Here is a 21,957-nt window from a genome sequence, read left to right as displayed (position 1 = left end):
CTGTGAAAGACCTGGTGTCTCTAATAAAGAGGCAATTCCGTCCATCCCACAAACCACTGTACATTTTCACCACATTTAAAGTGAAGTACACACAATCACCCTACTGCCAAACCCCCCTCCCCCCATTGCTGTTTTCCTAAGGCGGTTGCTGGGTCTAAAAATGGCCTCTGGCTTTGCCATCATTTAGGCCCTAGTAGGTAAGTTAAATATTATGCAGAAAGAAATAGCATTCATATGACTATTTAATACCCGTGTCCCCTTTCCCACTTTTATTTCTCTATCTATCCCAAAAGAGCTGTCCAGAGTTAGAAACAGACTACTTTATTTACAGAAAAATACACCATAATGTGTGAGCTGTGTATAGCATTATATCTCAGGCCCATTTACTTCAATGAGGATAAATTGTAATAGCAAAACCATTCTGATCTATACAATTGTAGACAATAATATTTATTTACATTCGTTAAATGTAGAGTAAAGGCAATATAAATATTACTATAGGAAAGGATTCTTTACAGTTATAGTATCCACAGAATGGAATGTCCCTCCTCAAAAGGTCATAATGGAAGATACATTTGCAATATTCAAAACAGACCAGATGCTGATCCAAATGGAATTAAAGGTTACAATTGATTTTACAATAAATGGTGCAAAATTGGTCGAGGGAATTAGTCTGAGTTGACAACATCTGGCTTGTTGTTTTTTTTTTTTTTTCTTCCTCTGGGTCAAACAGCTGCTATGTCTAAGTAAGGTTGAGCTTGATAGATGTTTGTCTTTTTTCATCATAGAGAACTACTATACGTAACCAGCCATAATTCTATGTGTACACCTGTTGCGTTGTTTTTCGCTCCTGTACGATTGCGGTTTAGTTAATTAAAAAAAACAACACACAAAACTATCAAATCTTGTGACACAATAAAAAGTCTAAAATCGTATTAAGAGAAACATTTATTTAAATCTTCACAAGAACACGATTATACTAAACCAATTCAATCAAGAAATAAGAAGTGCAGAAAAAAAGAAAAAAAAATGGATGGTAAGTTTCCCTTCAAAACACATTTGTTTACCATGCCAGTACATAAATATCTGTTTACCAAGGAGTATGAGGTGCCCATAACACAATATATCTTAAATCTTTTTATCATTTGCAAAAACACTTTCTACAATATGTAATAAAATATTTCAGTGAGAAAATGAGGTGCTGTTGATGGAGTGATGTAATTTTCACAGATCACTTAAAGTTCATGTTCGAGGACTCAGAGTGCACAGAGTGGTGGCACATTCTAGTTTTTATTTCTAGAAACATGAGAATTGGTGTGCAATATTATTTTCCAGGTAATCCATAGTTTTCAAGCTATAGCTGGCATAAAATCTTACGAAAAGGTGCTTAGATTCATCTTTATACATGAACAGTTGCATTAGTTTATTACATTTAATGTTTGGTTGATCCTCTCATTTAAAAAATATGGTTGTGAACTGCCAAAAAGGCATCCTGCACAAAAGGTCAGTGGCAACTGGTTTATTTTTGGCCTCAAGTTAACAAAATCAAAGGTAACATCTCCTGTAAACTAGTTATTAACAGTTATTCTTCTTGAACGATGAGATTTGTCTGCACACTATAATACATCAGTTCCAATTATGTAATTTTTTTGGTGTAAGGTCTTTTATGAGAAAACATTCTTAATCCGTGAACCTTCTGTAGGAGTCGTTGGTTATCATCACAGCTCCTGAAGGCACTGTGGATCTACAGAGCAACACATATGGCCATTCTGTGAAGGGAAAGAGAAACAAATGATAAAACGTGTCACATATTAACACTGAAGTGCAAAGGGGAATGACTTGGTAGGGATATCTGTGACATCACTTGCTGATGGGTGTGTTAAGGTCCACTGTTTTCTGGATCACAACTCAAAGACCAGTAAAACATTTGCAGATAGAAGTAGCTGTGAAGTCAAAGTAAGAGACAAAAAAGCATTTATAGACAGAAAACACATCTTTCTGCAGTGCAGTGATACTGGTGCATGTAAAGGGGTTATCAAGCATTTGTTTTAAAATGTTTGTTCATAAAATGGTTTATATATAGTGCTGCACTCTTGGTAAACATAATAAACATGTTATGCTTACCTCACCACACTCCCCCAGTGCGGCCTCTCTGATGTCCCTGGCTGACTGAAGCTCCGCTTCTTCTGAGACAAACTTGGCTCAGGGGTGATACCCCATTCAGCCAATCATGTCTCAAAGAATTCATCTAGGGATTTTGTGAGTATATGGACCCACAAATGATTTAGGAATGTTTTAAGCATATTCATTGAAAACAAAACAAAATTTCAGTAAAATTAATTAAAATTATTTTTCATTTTTAGATAAAGGAATAAGCACCCAAAAATTTGTTGCTTAACTGAGACGGGACAGCGCCGTAGGCAGTAATTAGCTGAGGGGACTGTCACTCCTGAGATCGGTTTGTCTCCGAAGTAGTAGAGCTGCAGTTAGCCAGGGACATTGGAGAGGCCGCACCAGGGGAGTGCGGAGAGGTACTGTAAGCATAACATGTTTATTATGTTTAGAAAAAGTGCAGCAAAATATAAAAACTTTTTAAACACTGAATAATCTTGCTTTTAACTTTACAGAAATTTCAGGTGCCCTAGTTTTGTGTTTTTTCTTTTGTTAATAATTTAGCTAAGCGCTTTTCTGCCCCTTACCTCAAGCGTTGACTTTGAACCACAGCTACTTCTGCCTACAGATGTTTTGTTGGTCTTTGAATACTGAGATATAATCCAGGAAGCAGCAATCACCCAGTTTACTTAATACATTACATATTACAAAATGATCTTACCGGAAAATACCCAGCAAACTACAAGAACATGTACTATGAGAATGGAAAAAATACAGCTTTTAAAATGCAGAGATTAAAAAAAGCTAAGTACCAAACTAAAGTAAGCCATGCTTTTAATGAGTTAAAACTAAGTGTCATTAATACCTTTATGTCATAGTGTTATATGTAAAGGACTGGATTACATGAACACAGACCACTTCATAAAAACGCACCATTCCCCATAAGAATATAGTGCAGAAAAAAATACAATGAAATGTGCAATTACCATAAAAAATCTTCTCAGAATGCTTAGCATGCACATATGAAAAATAATATAGATGAAAGCAAGTCATTTATTAGATGATAGTGATGTTTTAATATCCAGCATGGTGTATTCATTAAAGTGCTATCACAGGAAATGCATAAAACATGAAGGAATAAAATGTCATCTCTGCTGATACCTTCATGTGAATCAATTTCTCTTTCGCATTGTTCATATGAATGAATTATTTGTTGCATATTAAAAGGAACACATAGGAGATGCTCTGCTTTGTACTACACTGCAATTCACCACATGTGTAATGTTCATGTATTATTCTAACATTAAACCACTAAATGTTTCTAGGGAAAGAGAACCAAGATATAAGGACAGGATAAGAGATCTGCAGGATTTGCTTAAAAGGCTGGAAATTGGCAGATTTGAAAAGGAAAAGTGGGATAGGCCCTTTAGAGATTTATTAACCAGACATTAATTAATTAATTAATTTACTTTTTATATAAAAGGAGGCAATGAGGGTACTTTGATAACTTGGGCCAACCCCTTTAAGCTATTTCACCTGGATATAGGGACACAAAGCAATCCATTATTATAGGCCGGCAGTATGGTTCAGTTATTGACAAGGCTATTTTGGTGAATTTCATGCACGCAGGGAAGATGAATGCCCAGTAAACATGTTCCAGAGATAATAATTGTTGCTCCAAGACTTTGCTCCTCTTTATAGTACTTATGTTTGTAAACATTCAGGTCTAAATATAAAATTCCACAATGTTCACTCAGACCTGTGCATTGAGATTTCCTAAAGCTATGGTGCGGCATAACTTGCTGACATCTCTAAATTCTACCAGTCATATCACATAGAAGATGTATTTAAATTGACAATTTTACAGTCCTGGCCTGAAGAAACAAGCACTTTCTCTTGTGTTAGACACATGCGTGCGTGCGCACACGCACACACACACACACACACACACACACACACACACACACACACTATAAACAACAATTAGTGATGGGTTAATCATCCTACTCTGAAGATAGCAGTAACTTACAGTATGTGCAGATAGCAGATTGCCCCAGTATTTCTACATTATTTTAAATTCTCCAAACACCTTTTCACCATAGTTAGGTGTGTGTTGAGTACTAGTGGCAGGATTTCATGTGTATTGCTACATATAGCAGAAGATGACTCAAGTAGCCTGTCATGCAGTATCAGTCAGGAGTGGTACCAGCAGGCGGGGAATAAATGATTTTGCAATACTGGTGTTATTAAGTTGTCAGGTGTCAGCAAATAATAATATATACTGCTTGTAGAGTGATTTTTCCCATTTCTCACAATTTGATGTCACACTATATATTTTGCTGCTACTGCATTCATATGATATTAGTAAAATTGAAAGATTAAATTGATCTCCTCCTGCAGAGTTACATGTGAGAGCTATTTAAGGAAAAAACATATCATACACTGGACAATATGGCAGAATTTATCTTATTTTTATTCCTTCCAACATTGTATTATAAATATTTATGTACTGTATATACCTCTTACAGAATGGCCATACACATCTGAGATTGAATACAAACTAATTTTTAGATGTCTATTGTAAACATAGTGGACCCCCAGGAGCAAATGATTGGACTGGTTTCTGAGATCCAAAAGCTTTTAGTGTTAAGTAAAGTTTAGTCAATGTATGTAGTGTGTGGCCTAACTTATATTTATGGTTTTTGTTCTTCCAGTCAGTCTATGATTCTTGGCTTAGAAGAAGGAACAGCACTTGTTACATCCGAAAGACTGAAGGTGATGGGTCCAAACCTAAATCAATGATCAGCCAACGAATGTTGTCATCGGCTGATCGTTGTATCTATTTCACGGAGCGATAATCGGACGGATACGATCGAAACGGACGATTATCATTCCGTGTAATAGGGCCCTTACTATTAAAAATGCCCCAGAATTCTGACATAATTTGTGGCAACAAAAAATTGTCTTATGTCACATATATTGTGAGTTGTAGATGCTTTCTAAATACTTTTCCCTGCATCCAACAAAAGGGGTCGCCTTAGCAAAAGTGTGTGTGTGTGTGTAAGTGTAAATTATTAGCTCATTCATGTGGAATGACTATGTTACACAGAGAATGTCAAACTTTGACAATTTTACAATTTTTGGGAAACTTTGGAGTTTTTCACAAATGATCAGTAAAGGTATTGACCAATATTTATCACTAGCATAAAGCACAAAGGGGGAGATTTATCAAACTGGTGTAAAGTAAAACTGGTCATTATCAAATATGGAGACAGAAACAAAAGGACAGCGCACCATGGCGAGGATCAGTGTGTACTGGGTGAGAGAAAAAAAAACAAGGGCTGATAACTCTCACCGGTTTGAGTTGTGCATACAACAGAGGCACAACTCTCGTGTACCGTATTTTACGGCGTATAAGATGACTTTTTAACCCTGAAAAATCTTGTCAGAAGTCGGGGGTTGTCTTATACGTCGGGTATGGTCGCCCCATACGGTGGGGGGGGCTCAAAAATGGCCCGCATCCCCACCATATGGGGTGAACATTTAAAAAAAACAAACAGTTAACTCACCTGGGCCCGTTCCCGACCTCCGTGTGTCTTTTGCTCCACTCCCGTTCCTGGCGCAGCCAGTGTAACGTACACTGATTGCGCCGGGGATGCCCGAACCCCTCCCGAGCAGCCGAGCGTCTAATCAGAGAGCTTTCGGAAGAATGACAGAGGCTTTGGGTACTTCCGGAGCCTCCTGAAGCCGCTGCCATTCTTTCGAAGTTCTCCCAAGCACCCGTGCATCTCCAATTAGACGTTTGGCTGCTTGGGAGAGCTTTGGGCATCCCCGGCGCAGTCAGTGTACGTCATACTGGCTGCACCGGGAACGGGAGCGGAGAAGATGATGGCGGAGGCCGGGAACGGGCCTAGGTGAGTTAACTGTTTGTTGTTTTATTAATTTAGCTGCAGTTAACCCCTGCCTGACCGCAGCAGGGCTGCGGTAAGGCAGGCGTTAACATTTTCCGAACCCTTGACAATCTCTTTAAAAGTCAGCGGTCTGCTTACACGCCTAGTCGCCTTATACCCCGGAAAATATGGTAGGCAGTAACAGACCGCAGCCACTACCGATATCCAAAGGGGATAGAAACAATAGAAAAACACTCCAAACACCTCCATATCAAATGATATGACTCTCGAAAAAGAAACCAGTACGGTTTGGAATCGCGTTGGGTCACAATAAACACATTCTTATCTCATCATCTATTCCCTTCCTTGGACCTGCACCCGGTTATACCTGTTTGGAGGTGTTGGGGATGTTTTTTCTATTATGAAAAATGGGCCTTGAGCCTTAAAGGGAACCTGTCACCAAGACAATGCTATCTTATCTATAGACATTGTGTTGTAGAGCAGAAAGCGCTGAGTAGATTGATAAATATCTTTGTGGGAAAAGATTTAGTATAACTTGTAACTTGTTGCTTGAAATCCCTGCTTATTCTCAACGATAGGATCACTCACTGGACACTTTAGTGAAAGGCCGTTGTTGTAAAACCAGGGTTGGAATTAATGATCATACATGAATTCCAGCTGTGGTTTTACAACAAGGTCCGTTGTTTGCGCTCATCTGTACGTAGTTGGAACATAGCTTACAGCATATTTGTAAATACATATAAAATATATAATGTTACCTTGCATTGACATAGAGTGCACTCTGTGCCGTGCTTAATCCAGGAAGAGCCTGTAAAACGAACTACATTTGTTTCATCAACACATGTCTTTGTGATGTCATTGCGGATTATGTCAGCTTGACAGGGGTCACTGATGCAACGTGGACAGCACTCACTCTCTGGAACCACACTAAATTCACAGTCAACTTCTGGGCAAGGCAATGGCCAGCAATCTACCTCTCCTTGCTACAACAAAAGAAAAAACAAAATACAATTAGGTTTTTAGAAAGAATTAATGGGTGCTCAGAGAAGATTTTTTTAAAAAAAATCAACAGGTGCCAGACATAATTTACAAATCTGTATAACTTTTTATTAAAACTCCGGTACTTATCAGCTGCTGTATGTCCTGCAGGAAGTGCCACCTCTGTCCGTGTAAGAATTGTCTAGAACAAGATAGGTTTTCTATGTTTATTTGCCACTACTCTGGACAGTTCCTAACTCAGACAGAGATGGCAGCAGAGAGCACTGCCTCAGACTGGAAAGAATACACTACTTCCTACAGGACATATAGCAGCTGATAAGTACTGGAAGAATTGGGCTTTTAAAATAAAATTAATAAACTAATGTGTATATCTGACACCGGTTAATTTAGAAACAACATTCTCCTGAGTAGGCTTGATCCAACAGCGGAAAAAGCTAGGTTTGATCAAACTTAAACCTAGCCGGACCTTCCGCATTTGATTCCTGATGCCTTCCCGGTCCGTGCAGAAGGATGAACATACTGGGGACCGGCTGGAATTCCGGGATTCAGCCTAGGTAGTAGGCTGTATCTCGGAATTCCAGGCGGTCTCCAGGCTGTCTCCTCCTTCTCCACGAAACGGGAAGGCATTGGGAATCAAATGCGGAAGGTTCAAGTTCAATCGAACCTAGCTTTTTCCGCTGTTTGATCAAGCCTACTCCTGAGTACCTCTTTAAGAATGTGTCTACAAATTTATTTTAGAACAAGATACAGTAGTGTACAGTAAACAATATGTTAAATAGGAAACGGTGTATATATAGAATTTTAAGTTAAATAGAATGAGCACAACCTAAAATGGGCAATCTTATATGAGCAGAGTTCAGCAACTTAGCTCAGGCTACAATTTCTTATGTAGGCCTACTAAAAATGCCATAACATTTGAAAAGGAAGACTCCAACTATGTCACTGTTTCAAGGCAATAAAACAGTCCTTTGAATAAACAAGGCAGAAAAGTTTATTATGGTATATTACAGAAATGACAGAAATTCTGCATGCATATGAAGAAGAATTATCCTGTTATTAGGGCTGGAAAATAATATCAGGCATACATGACAGAGAACAGGGACAGTATTTCTAAAGAAGAAAAAGTCCAATATTTCTAGTTTCCAGGTTTCTTCTGTGTGTAAATTTTAACACCAGAATGAAGACCATGCGGGGGATTTATCAAACATGGTGTAAAGTGAATCTGTCTCAGTCGCCCCTAGCAACCAATCAGATTTCACTTTTCCTTCCTCACAAACTCTTTGGAAAATGAAAGGTGGAATCTGATTGGTTGCTAGGGGCAACTGAGCCAGTTTCACTTTACACCAAGGGGGAGATTTATCAAACATGGTGTAAAGGGAAACTGGCTCAGTTGCCCCTAGCAACCAATTAGATTCCACCTTTCATTTCTCACAGACTCTTTGAAAAATGAAAGGTGGAATCTGATTGGTTGTTATGGGCAACTGAGCCAGTTTCCCTTTACACCAGTGCTTCTCAATTCCAGTCCTCAGGCCCCACCAACAGGTCATGTTTTGAGGCTATCACATACAAAGGACACCTGTGATAATATCTGATGCACTGAGTACAATTATATCACCTGTGAAATACTAAGGAAATCCTCAAAACATGACCTGTTGGTGAGGCCTGAGGACTGGAATTGAGAAGCACTGGTTTACACCATGTTTAATAAATCCCCCCCATGTTTAATAAATCTCCCCTCATGTGTTCAAGGACCTGTGTATAGCCCATATATCTGTAGTTAATATTTCTGTATGTAAATGAATAAGATTGAAAGCATTGAAAGCCGAAATAGCATTGAATTTTCATTTAGGTTTTCTGCACTTACCAAGCATCTGCACTGCTGACAGTTCTGTACCCAAGTGTCTCCACTTTTATATGTAATGTCTCCACTTTGATGCAGACACTGACTGCTGAGCCTTGGGTCACATTCAGGACAGCAAAACAAGTCAACCGTTGGATTTTCACAGTCACATACCATACGACGACACATTACCAACCCCACCTGTGGTAATACATAACAAAATACTGCATTTTAATGTATTTAGTTTTGTTAATTATTTATTTAAAATTCAATTAAATAACAGCTATACAGACATATAAAAGCATGTTAAAGGGGTTATTAAGTGAAAATATTTTTCTTTCAAATCAACTGGTTTCAGAAAGTTATACAGATTTGTATTTTACTTCTGTTTAAAAAACCTCAAATCTTCCAGTATTTATCAGCTGCTGTATGCCCTGTAGGAAGTGGTGTTTTATTTCCAGTCTGACACATTGATCACTGCTGCCACCCCTGTCTGAGACAGGAACTTTCCAGGGAAGTAGAGGTTTTCTATGGGAATTTTCTACTGCTCTGGAGAGTTCCTGTCTCGGACAGAGGTGTCACAGAGAGCAGACTAAAAAGAGAACACCACTTCTTGCAGGACATACAGCAGCTGTTAAGTATGTGAAGACAAGATTTTTAAATAGAAGTAAATTACAAATCTGAAATTTCTGAAACCAATTGATTAAAAAAAAGATTTGCTGGAGAACCCCTTAAACTATTCTGTCTGTTCAAAAAGGAGTGGGGGAAGGTAGTGGTGGTGCTTATAGACATTATGGTAAGACATGGAAAGACGTAATTATTAAAGTATACATTTGTGTACAGATAAGATTAAAAAATTAGGTTTTAAACGTCAAAACATATTTTTATAAGAAATCTTCATGTATATTACATACATGATATAAAACATCACCATACTGTGTATTACGATCATTTTACATGGTTAGATTTTTTTTTATTTTTTAAATATTGGATCCAGATGGAACATTCCAAGAGGCATTTGCTATAATCCCTCTTGTTTGGTGGGTGTTTGAATCTCATGTTTGGTGTTTTTTTTTTTCTAAACATGCAATTTTTTTGTTCCAAAAGCCAGTCATTGAACGATGGACTCTGTTTCTTTCCAATGTTTTCGAGATATTGATTTAGCGGCATTTAAACCTGGAAGAGGCCACACAACATCCGGGACGGAGCAGTAAGATACCAGCAGCGGTGTGGGAGTCAGGGAGGTGAGTGCAGTTTATTATGCAGTGCAGTTTATTATGGACAACCCAGGATATTTAATGGCAGATTGATTGATATTATGAAGATAGAAGAAAATAAACTTGGGTGTCAACAGGGCCGATTCTAGGCTTTCTTCTGCCTAAGGTGAAACCTGAAATGGTGCCCCTCTCCCCCATTGCCCACACTGACCCATTGCCTCCCCCCCACACACACAAGCCTATTGGAAATCCTAAATAAGTAAGGTGTGTGCAGAAAACATGCAGTCTATAATAAGTGCATACACAATCCAGTGATGGGGTCAATGATGTCAGTGGTGTATAGCAGACACTATGATTTATGGCCACTCTACAAAACATGCCGCCTTTACAAATCTGCCGCCTGAGCAATTCACTCATTTGGCCTCAGGACAGAGACGGCCCTGGGTGTCAAGTTTATATTAGAAGACAACAAGGTTTTCTCAAACTTTTCCCAAAGGGGTTTAATTTTTGAGCAATAAAACCAAATATGAGTTAAAAATACTAACTTTTTTGTATGACCAACATTTTGAACACTAATTTTAATCAGTTTAACTTGTGAAGAAGAGCTGGAATTTTATATCATCTAGTTAGCAATTTATAAATGGTCAACTGTATATTCGTGTTTACTGACGCAGAATGGGCGATTCCAATAGTGTAATCTATGTACTCCTTCTGATTGAACGTTATGTTTCTCTGCCCATTAAATCATAAAGGAGAGTTTAGACTAATATTACATTTTATTATACCAGTAGTAGTAGAATGTCTGGAAAAGAACACCTTTAAATGTTAGAGAGATAATGTCAACTAACCTGGCATGAACATACTGAGCATCGATCATTTTCCAGCACCCAAATCTGCCCATTATGCTTGATTTTTTCCTCATGTATACAATCACCAGAACAGTTTTTACCATGTGGACAACGGCAATCATATCCACCATCCAAATTGAAGCAAACGGTATCATTACTGCAGCTATGTCTTCCTGTGGCACATTCATCAATGTCTATAGAAAAAACAACACAGTCACTTCCATTACCCTGGAATTCACTATTGTTAGCTGCACAATAAAATTTTACTTAATCAAGAATATTTTCACTGGGGCATTTTTAGAAATGAAGTTGGTCACACATTATAGTTACAACTGGACATAAAAAAAAAAATGAATTATATAATTAAAAATTCTGCCTTAATCGATTAACAATTTAAGGTGCAACTTCCTACAAATCATTTAATGTTATAAATGTTTAACCTGGAAAAACACTTGACATATAAAATATAAATATAAGATATAGCATTTTTAATTCTAGGCAATTCAATAGGCCATTATTATTTGCTGAAAAACACAGACTATGATTTCTATTGGCAATGTGACTGGTAGTCATTAGACCAATGTGGCTAGCACTATAAAGCTGTGCTCACACACACTTTTATAAAATGTATTTGGAGACATGAAACTTTTTTTTGGAAAGTATTTTGAAGTAAAAAAGGGCGTTTTAAGCCTCAAAATACATCAATTTTTATATAATTTTTTTATTGATATACATTTAACAGGAGCAGATACCCTCACTGAGGGAGTGTGACCTGGTCCCAGTACCTTATAGCTGGGAGTGTCAGAGAGTTTTACCTGGCAGTCTCAAGTGGGTATGCTTCCTTCGCCTTCTTTTCAGCTCATGCTTGATTGACAGCCTGAGTGATAGGCTTTGCATTAAGTTTCCAGCTCTCAGACTGCCAATCAAGCCTGACTGACTGAAAAGAGGGTGGAGGCAGCGTGTTTCACTGGAGACGGACCAGTAGTGCCCCTGCAGCAAGGTACACAGTCACACTCCCTCAGGGTTCCCTTTATTTAATTACATGGAAAAAATGCTTGTTAGTTCACATGTATTTATTTTTTGTGGCTGAAAATATTATTTTACATATTCATTGATCTTTTTACATGTTTTGCCGTAAACTCTTCCAAATATTTAAAAGTCGCAAGCAAAGGTCTAATTTGCATAAACAACCATAAAAAGCTCTCAGAAATTTCCTTATTGATTATTGCCATGTTTTCTTAATCTGTTTCTATTTTTGCATTGTAATTTTTTTATTTTTTTATTTTGTAATACTTTGTTATAGTGGCTGCCATCTTGCCTAACCTGTTTGTTATAGCTTTATCACAACTATTTGTAACATGATTTATGGTAAGCTTCATGGACATACATAACAATGGACAGGACCTGTCCCCTTAAGATAAATGTAAAACGTTCCACAGGGAGCTGCTATTGTCTTATACTAATGCTATCTGCTGGTGTCACATGTCGCTGTAATGCTGTAGATTTCACTTTGAAAAAATTTAAATTTCAGAATTATTTTATAATATAGCGAGTAAAATGGAGAATAAGAAAAACAACACCATTCTTAAAAAGAATGTTTAACATAAAACATTTTCTGATAACACATTCCCTTTAAATATTTTTTAAACAAATAATCACTATGGCAAATATGTACACAGTGTGCTACACATACAGAATGTACTATACTTAAACACAAACTGTACATAGACAAGTCAAGCTGATATAAAAAAGAACTATAAAGTGAGGGCTCGATCAATACATGATTGCAGCAACATTTACATACCAGTACATTTATTTCATTGAAGGTTTTATAGTGCAGTAAATAAAGAAGCTGCAAGGCCCGTAAAATGCATCAACTGATTAGAGAAGTCAAAATATTCAAGATATATAATGTCAGCAAATGGAGAGGTCACATGACAGCTATAATGTAGAGCCTTAAACCTCCATTAGGAATGACTGAAGCATACATATATCAAATGCAGGTAGTTTTTATTTACATTTTAGAATTAGAGTTCCTATGGATTACCTGAGATGGACAAAAAAAAAATATCAGAGGAAATTTAATTTCTAGTCCAGGCCCAGCTATTAGATCAGAAGATTAATGCAGTACTTTAATGTATGCAATTTCTAATACCTGGCTTATCATATATTTTAAACAGTGCAGTTGTCTACTATGGTAATGACTTGCATAAGGTGTGTGTGTTTAAAAAGTCACTGTCGTATTTATTTTTATTTTTTTGCAGAAATCAATAGTCCAGGCGATTTAAGAAACTTTGTATTTGGGTTTGTTAGCCAAATATGCCATTATCTGCATTTAAAAAGCCTTTTTCCAGGTCCCCCCCCCCTCCTCTTTTCCATCCACTGCAAAAAAATCAGGAAATTGTGACTTGTTGCATCAGACGTACCCAGTCTGTTCTAGGGTGAGGGGAGGGGGGAGGAGGAAGGAGGGAGTTAGCTGACAGCAGATAACAGAGGATTACAGGCACTGAGCTGGTTGAACACTGTAATCAGAGCTCAGAGAGGTCAGTGGTGACTGTCAGAGGAGATAAAGGGTGAGGTATTTGTAGATTAACTATTTGTTGTCCTGTTTTTGTCTTTTATTTAGCTCTCTCCATAGGAGAACAATGAAGACAGGGGGGAGAGCTTCAAACTGCTTTTTCATGATAAAAATGCATTTTTTGGCTAATAAACCCAATTACAAAGTTTCTTAAAATCGCCTGGACAATTGATTTCTGCAAAAAAAAATATTTCACGACAGTGACACTTTAACCCTTTGAGGACCAGGCCCAAAATGACCCAGTGGACCGCGCAAATTTTGATCTTAGTGCTTTCGTTTTTCCCTCCTCCCCTTCTAAGAGCTCTAGCACTCTCAGTTTTCTATCTACAAGCCATGTAAGTGCTTCTTTTTTACAGGAATAGTTGTATTGTGTAATGGCGTCATTCATTTTACCATAACATGTATGATGGAATTCCAAATATATTATTTATGAAGATATAAATAGGTGAAATCGTAAGAAAGAATGCAATATGGTAACGTTTGGGGGGTTCCTGTGTCTACGTAATGCATTATATGGTAACAGCGACATGACACTATTATTCTATAGGTCAGTCCGAACACAACCATATGCAGGTTACACAGATTCTCTAATGTTGTATATGTATTTTTTTTATGAAATCCTTTTTTTTGGCAATTAAATATTAATAAAATGGGCCTATATTATATTAATATAATGGGCTGTATGGGGTGTCATTTTTTCCGCCATGATCTCTAGTTTTTATTAATACCATATTTGTGAAGATCGGACGTTTTGATCACTTTTTATTGATTTTTTTTTAATATATAATGTAACATAAAATCGGTAATCTGCGCATTTTTTCCCCTCTTTTCGTGTACGCCGTTTACCGGTCGCAATGACGCTTGTTATATTTTAATAGATCGGACAATTACGCACGCTACGGTATATTATATGTTTATCTATTTATTCATTTTTATATGTTTTATTTATATAATGGGAAAGGGGGGTGATTTAGACTTTTATTGGGGGAGGGGTTTTGGGGTAGTGTAATAGTGTTTTGAACTTTTTTTTTTTTACACTTTTGAAGTCCCTTTGGGGTACTTCTACATACATTACTTTGATTTCTACACTGATGAATGCTATGCCATAGGCATAGCATTGATCAGTGTTATCGGCGATCTGCTCATTGAGCCTGCCTTTGCAGGCTCAGTGTAGCAGATCGCCGATCGGACCGCACGGAGGCAGGTAAGAGACCCCCGGCAGTCCGTTTCAACGATCGGGACCCCCGCAGTCACACTGCGGGGGTCCCGATCGGTAAGTGACAGGGGACTCCCCCTGTCACTTACACTTAAACGCCGCGGTCGCGGCGTTTAAGGGGTTAATGACACGCGGCAGCGCGATCGCTGCAGCGTGTCATTACCGGTGAGGTCCCGGCTGCTCACTGCAGGCGGCCCCCACCTGCTATGAAGCGCGCTCCGCTCCGGAGCGAGCTTCATAGCGGGAAAAACACCCAGGACGTAAGGTTACGTCATGGGTCGTCTGGGGACAGACTTCCATGACGTAACCCTACGTCCAGGGTCGTCTAGGGGTTCAAGCAGATTTATAGTTCAAACTTTAGGTATTGAAGCAAAAACTAATGGTGTGCGACGTATGTCTTCTAGTAAACAACATGTTTTGTGGCAGAATCTGAAATTGCTATAAGGTGAACCTCTGCTGTCATACTACTGTGGTTTCACTTTTATGCAGGGTTGGAAACCCAGGGGCAGAAAAGATGTAGCGTTCTAATGGTGTCTAGCAGGTAGGCTTGTCTGGAGCTGGTTTTAATTATTTTTTGTGTGTGTTTGGGGGGGGGCTATGTCACAAAAATGTATGCAGAAACAGCTGCTTCACCCATAGAAAGCAATGTTACATTAAAAAAAAAAAACAACACTATTTTTCCATGTGCGTTTTGTACATTTTTTTCCCTGCAAAAGAGCTTCTATATTCCCACTAGTGTAGATGCCATAGTTTAGCTATTTTATTGAGGTTTGTTTAAGGTTTGGTTTAGACAAATTTTAGGACAAAATTTGGCGAAACTGCCAAACCAAACTTTTGAAAAAAGTTCGCTCATCTCTAGTTATGGCTCTTTGAAGGCAAGTAGGGAAAACAAAAAAAATAAATAAATTGACTGCGTGTACAAAGTTAAAATAGGCAGTGTCATTGAAGGGTTAAATTGTCAGGTGTATTGTCAGGATAAGGTAATATAGCTTTTTAGGAATTGTACAGTATATTTTACACAGTGATGTTTTATCCACTTCTGTACCATGGTTTATAGACAGGCACGGCAGAAGCTTTAATGATCTATAGTTACTGCCCAACCAACAAAGCACTGTCAATGGGTGACTTTTTTTTCTAAACAGATAAATGGTAGTGATGAGCAAATAGTATTCGATCAAATTGCTATTTGATCAAATAGTACGCTATTCGATTGCATTCGAATATTCGAACGATAATGCAGAAAAAAAAATTGATTTGCCCTCCCACCCCGGACCCTTTTTTCCAGCCAATAAACATGCAGGGGGGAGGGACAGGCACTAGGAATACGCAGGACATTAAAAAAAACTCTAAGGCTACAAACCCACACACCGTATATGCAGCAGATACGCAACAAATACGCAGCAGATTTGGTGGTGCAGATTTGATGCTGTGTTCAGTTATTTAGATCTAATCTGCTGCGTATTTGTTGCGTATTTGCTGCGTATCGCAGCAGTAAATACGCTGCGTATACGGTGTGTGGGTTTATACCCTAACTGTGATTGCATGGCTAAACTATGTCACCTCCTGAATATAAGAATTGTGGATTTAGATTTGTGTCACTTCCTGGTTGGAGCTAAAGAGGTACAGAATGTAAACCAGGGAGAGAAAGTTTTTATGTTAAGTTTGGTAGGAAGGGATCCCTGAAAGCCCTTGTTTGGGCTAAAAGTATAAAAAACATATATTTATAAGCTGTTGTGAGACATTGTCACGGCCGCGGCGGCGTCCCGTGCTCCGGGCCGCCGCCGCGACCTCCCTCCATCCCATGCAGCTGCCGGGGTCCCGGTGCAGGGACCCGGCGCTGCTACATGTTCGGCCCCGGGGGGCGCCTTACCTGGTCCCGCTCCTGCCTCCGTCTGTGCCGGCTGGCGCGCGCGTCTCCGCCTCCTAGGGCGCGCGCGCGCCGGCTGTCTCAGATTTAAAGGGCCAGTCCGCACCTAATTGGTAGTTGCACCCAATCACTCCCCTATAAATCCCAGCATGCCCTGTCCCTGGTGTTGGAGCCTCTACATGCTTCCCATAGCGTTTGGCCCAGCTCCCTGTTGTTCCTGATTCCCGTCCGTTACCTGGTTCCTAGTCCCTGTTCCTGATTCCTATCCGCCACCTTGTCCCTAGTCCTTGTTCCTGGTTCCTGTTCCCCTGCATCACCATTGCTCCTGTGTATTGCCTGTCACCTGCGGTTACGTCCACTGACCTCTGCAGCACCATCTCCTGCCTACTGCTCCTGCCACGCCTCGCCTGCCGTCACCAGCAACCAAGCCAGGGGTAGCGACCTGGGGGTCGCCTGCCGCAGCAAGTCCATCCCGCCTTGCGGCGGGCTCTGGTGAAAACCAGCAGCCCCTTAGACTCCGCTCCCTGGGGAGGTTAGTGCCATCGCTGGTGACGGTCCAGTGGATCCACTAGTCCAGGCGTTACAGTAGGCTCCAACCATGGATCCCGGCGAGGTGCCTGATATCCGCGAGGTAGCCCGAGTGGTCGCCCTACAGGCTCAACAGATTCAGCAACAGTCACAGCTGATTCAACAACTGACTGCAGCCGTTCAGCAGCATACCACAGCTCAGCAGTCATCACCTCCGGCAGCCTCTTCAAAACTACGACTGGCTCTCCCAAGTAAATATGGAGGTGACCCCAAGTTGTGCAGAGGATTCCTGACCCAATGCACTATGTATATCGAACTTTTAAGCAGTCAGTTTGCCACCGAGCGCTCTAAAGTGGCTTTCATTATCAGCCTATTGGAGGAAAGAGCTCTGGCCTGGGCCACGCCACTATGGGACCGTAATGATCCGGTTGCTGCCAATTTTCGAATCTTCCTGGACGAGTTCCGCTCTGTCTTTGAGGAACCTGCCCGTGCGTCTTCGGCTGAGACTGCTATTCTCAATCTATCCCAAGGTACTTCCTCCGTTGGTGATTACGCCATCCAGTTCCGCACCCTGGCTGCGGAACTAGACTGGAATGAGGCCGCTCTGATTGCCACCTTTTAAAAGGGCCTGTCCAGCCAAGTGAAGGATGTGCTCGCTGCGGGACCTGCCTACCTCCTTGAACGAACTTATCTTACTGGCTACCAGAGTCTACACCAGGTTTTCCGAGAGAGAGGAGGAGGTCCGGCAAGGACGGCGTCTGAGTCTGCCCCGTCGCCATCCTCGGCTGGCACCGGTGTTCCAGAATCCCGTTGCTCCTATGTCCCAGCCGCTTCCAGAAGTTCCTATGCAGGTGGAACGTGTTCGCCTGACGACTGATGAGAGGAACCGTCGTCTGGACCAGAATCTCTGCCTCTATTGCGGTGGCGCGGATCACTATCGGCAGAGATGTCCCCAACGCCCTCAGCGTCCGGGAAACGCTCGCACCTAGGTCCGGTGGGAGAGGCCTCCCTAGGTGTGAATGCCACCTCTCCAAGGTTGACTATGCCCGTCTCCATCCAGACACCCTCTGGGCAAGTTTTCCAGACTACTGCCCTCATCGACTCTGGCTCTGCTGGCAGTTTCATCTCTGATTCGTTGGTCCAAAGATGGCGGCTACCCGTGACCCAGCTAGCCCAACCCCGGTCTATCTCTTCGGTTACGGGGGAGGTTCTTACCGAAGCAGTGTACAGCCAGACGGCACCCTTAGTCCTCCAGGTGGGAGCCTTACATCGGGAGAGGATCTCCTTCTATGTCTTGCGCCATTCCTCTTCCAACCTCCTGCTGGGCCTTCCTTGGCTGCAACTCCATACCCCTAGGCTGGACTGGAGAACTGGGGAGGTTCTCAGCTGGGGCCAGGACTGTCATAACCGGTGTCTGAGATCTCCTCAATCCAAGTGCTCGACAAGGTCACCTGCTAATGTCAAGCCTCTATCCGGGCTACCAGAGGACTACCAAGACTTTGTTGATGTTTTCTCGGCCAAAGAGGCGGACTCACTACCACCTCATCGAGCTTATGATTGCCCTATAGACCTTCTTCCAGGGGCTTCTCCTCCACGTGGTCGAGTATACCCTCTCTCTGTGCCCGAGACTGAAGCCATGTCCTCCTACATCCAGGAGAACTTACAAAAGGGCTTCATCCGTAAATCCACGTCCCCAGCTGGCGCTGGATTTTTCTTTGTCCAGAAGAAGGACGGTTCCCTCCGCCCATGCATAGACTATCGGGGCTTGAATAAGGTGACTGTTAAGAACCGCTATCCTCTTCCGCTTATTCCTGAACTATTCGACTGTCTTCGTGGAGCTAAGATCTTCTCCAAGCTGGATCTCAGGGGAGCGTATAACTTGGTCCGTATTCGTAAAGGAGACGAATGGAAGACCGCTTTCAACACCAGAGATGGGCACTACGAATATCTGGTCATGCCATTCGGCCTATGCAATGCCCCAGCGGTCTTCCAGGAATTCGTGAACGACATCTTCCAAGACCTCCTCTATGTCTGCGTCATTGTCTATTTGGACGACATTTTGGTCTTCTCCCCGGACCAGCAGACTCATGTGGCACAAGTGCGTCAGGTCCTACGAAGACTACGGGCCAACCATCTATACGCCAAGCTAGAGAAGTGTGTTTTTCATCAGCGCAGTCTTCCATTTCTTGGCTATATCATTTCCGACCAGGGTCTACAAATGGATCCAGCCAAGCTCGCAGCTGTCCTTCAATGGCCACGCCCTGTGGGACTTAGAGCCATCCAACGTTTCCTTGGCTTCGCCAACTATTATCGGCAATTCATCCCTCACTTCTCTACCCTGGTCGCACCCATAGTGGCTCTCACTAAAAAGAAGGCGGACCCCAGAAGTTGGCCTCCAGAGGCCGAACAAGCCTTCAATAGCCTCAAGTCTGCCTTTGCCTCTGCTCCTGCTCTGGTCCGCCCGGATGTCTCCAGGCCGTTTTCTCTCGAGGTCGACGCTTCTTCTGTGGGCGCAGGAGCCGTTCTCTCGCAAAGGGACACATCAGGCAAGACCAGAACCTGCGGGTTCTTCTCTAAGACTTTCTCCCCTGCCGAGAGGAACTATACCATTGGGGACCGTGAACTCCTGGCCATTAAGTTGGCACTGGAGGAGTGGCGTCATCTATTAGAGGGGGCTAAACACCCTGTTAACATCTACACGGACCACAAGAACCTCCTCTACCTCCAATCGGCTCAACGCCTCAATCCCAGGCAGGCTCGGTGGTCCCTCTTCTTCTCTCGGTTCAACTATACCATCCACTTCCGTCCAGCCGAGAAGAATCTGAAGGCCGATGCATTATCCCGAGCATCCGATGTCATAGGGCAAGAGGAATCACCTCGTCACATAATACCTCCCGACCGCCTAGTGCCAGTTGCCACTTCTGCTCTGCAGAGACTGCCTCCCGGGAAGACTTATGTGCGCCCCGCACTCCGTAAACGCATCTTGAAGTGGGGGCATTCCTCTTTGCTGGCCGGGCATCCAGGAGCCCAAAAGACCGGGCAATTGATCTCCCGTCACTACTGGTGGCCCAATCTCCTCCAGGATGTCAAGGATTTTGTGGCTTCCTGTGCAGTCTGTGCCAGGAATAAATCTCCCCGTCTAAGACCTGCCGGCCTACTATTGCCCTTGCCAGTCCCGGATCATCCCTGGCACCACATTGGGATTGATTTCATCACAGACCTACCTCCATCTGCGGGCAATACTGTTATTTGGGTGGTGACGGACCGCTTCTCTAAAATGGCTCACTTCGTGGCCCTTCCTGGTCTGCCCTCTGCTCCTCGTCTGGCTCAGTTGTTCTTCCGACACATCTTTCGCCTGCATGGACTTCCTCTTCACATTGTGTCCGACCGAGGCTCTCAATTTGTCTCTAAATTTTGGCGTGCCCTATGCTCGCAACTCCAAGTGAAGCTGGACTTCTCATCGGCCTATCATCCTCAAACTAACGGGCAAGTGGAGAGAGTCAATCAGATTCTGGGTAACTACCTACGCCATTTTGTTTCCAGCCGCCAAGACAACTGGTCCGATCTACTCCCATGGGCAGAATTCTCATATAACCATTTGGACTCGACTTCCACAGGCAAGTCCCCTTTCTATGTGGTCTACGGGCATCATCCTCGTCCTCCTCTGCCTCTCTCTCCATCCTCTGAAGTCCCAGCCGAGGAGGAGTTGTTATCTGACCTGCAATCGATCTGGGAACAAACTCGACAGTCCTTACTCAAAGCCTCCGAACGCATGAAGGACCAGGCTGATAAGAAGAGGAGACCTGCCACGAATTTTCTCCCAGGTGACAAAGTCTGGCTCTCGGCCAAATATGTCCGACTCAAGATCCCCAGCTACAAGTTGGGCCCTCGATTCCTCGGTCCTTTCTCGGTGCTAAGACGCATCAACCCTGTCACCTACAAACTCCGCCTACCCCCCACTATGCGGATTCCGAACTCCTTCCATGTTTCCCTCTTAAAACCAGTGGTCCTGAACCGGTTCTCCGATAGGTCTTCATTCTCTGCTCCACAAGCCGTCTCTGACGACGTCTACGCTGTTAAGGACATTCTGGCCATGAAGACTGTCAGAGGGAGAAGGTTCTTCCTGGTGGACTGGAAAGGATTTGGTCCTGAGGAGAGGTCCTGGGAACCCGAGGCTAACATCCTGGACCAAGATCTCATCAAGAGGTTCCTGCAGGTTAGAAAGAGGGGGAGGCCAAAGGGGGGGGGTACTGTCACGGCCGCGGCGGCGTCCCGTGCTCCGGGCCGCCGCCGCGACCTCCCTCCATCCCATGCAGCTGCCGGGGTCCCGGTGCAGGGACCCGGCGCTGCTACATGTTCGGCCCCGGGGGGCGCCTTACCTGGTCCCGCTCCTGCCTCCGTCTGTGCCGGCCGGCGCGCGCGTCCCCGCCTCCTAGGGCGCGCGCGCGCCGGCTGTCTCAGATTTAAAGGGCCAGTCCGCACCTAATTGGTAGTTGCACCCAATCACTCCCCTATAAATCCCAGCATGCCCTGTCCCTGGTGTTGGAGCCTCTACATGCTTCCCATAGCGTTTGGCCCAGCTCCCTGTTGTTCCTGATTCCCGTCCGTTACCTGGTTCCTAGTCCCTGTTCCTGATTCCTATCCGCCACCTTGTCCCTAGTCCTTGTTCCTGGTTCCTGTTCCCCTGCATCACCATTGCTCCTGTGTATTGCCTGTCACCTGCGGTTACGTCCACTGACCTCTGCAGCACCATCTCCTGCCTACTGCTCCTGCCACGCCTCGCCTGCCGTCACCAGCAACCAAGCCAGGGGTAGCGACCTGGGGGTCGCCTGCCGCAGCAA

General features: G+C 42.6%; 1 protein-coding gene across 1 annotated transcript in view; it reads right to left on the bottom strand.

Annotated features, from left to right (window-relative positions):
- Positions 1-967: 967 nt before the first annotated feature.
- Positions 968-21,957, bottom strand: part of NELL2 (neural EGFL like 2) — a 178,952-nt gene continuing 157,962 nt past the window's right edge. Inside the window, exons 17-20 of the mRNA XM_069955993.1 lie at positions 10,928-11,121; positions 8,887-9,063; positions 6,782-7,006; positions 968-1,769 (exon numbers count right to left, since the gene is read on the bottom strand). Coding sequence (XP_069812094.1) covers positions 1,719-1,769; positions 6,782-7,006; positions 8,887-9,063; positions 10,928-11,121 — 647 coding nt within the window. The 3' untranslated portion in view covers positions 968-1,718. The remainder of the gene's footprint in view (positions 1,770-6,781; positions 7,007-8,886; positions 9,064-10,927; positions 11,122-21,957) is intronic.

Source organism: Dendropsophus ebraccatus, chromosome 1, assembly GCF_027789765.1.
Source record: "Dendropsophus ebraccatus isolate aDenEbr1 chromosome 1, aDenEbr1.pat, whole genome shotgun sequence".
NCBI classification, from domain to species: domain Eukaryota; kingdom Metazoa; phylum Chordata; class Amphibia; order Anura; family Hylidae; genus Dendropsophus; species Dendropsophus ebraccatus.
This window is presented reverse-complemented; position numbering and strand designations above follow the sequence as displayed.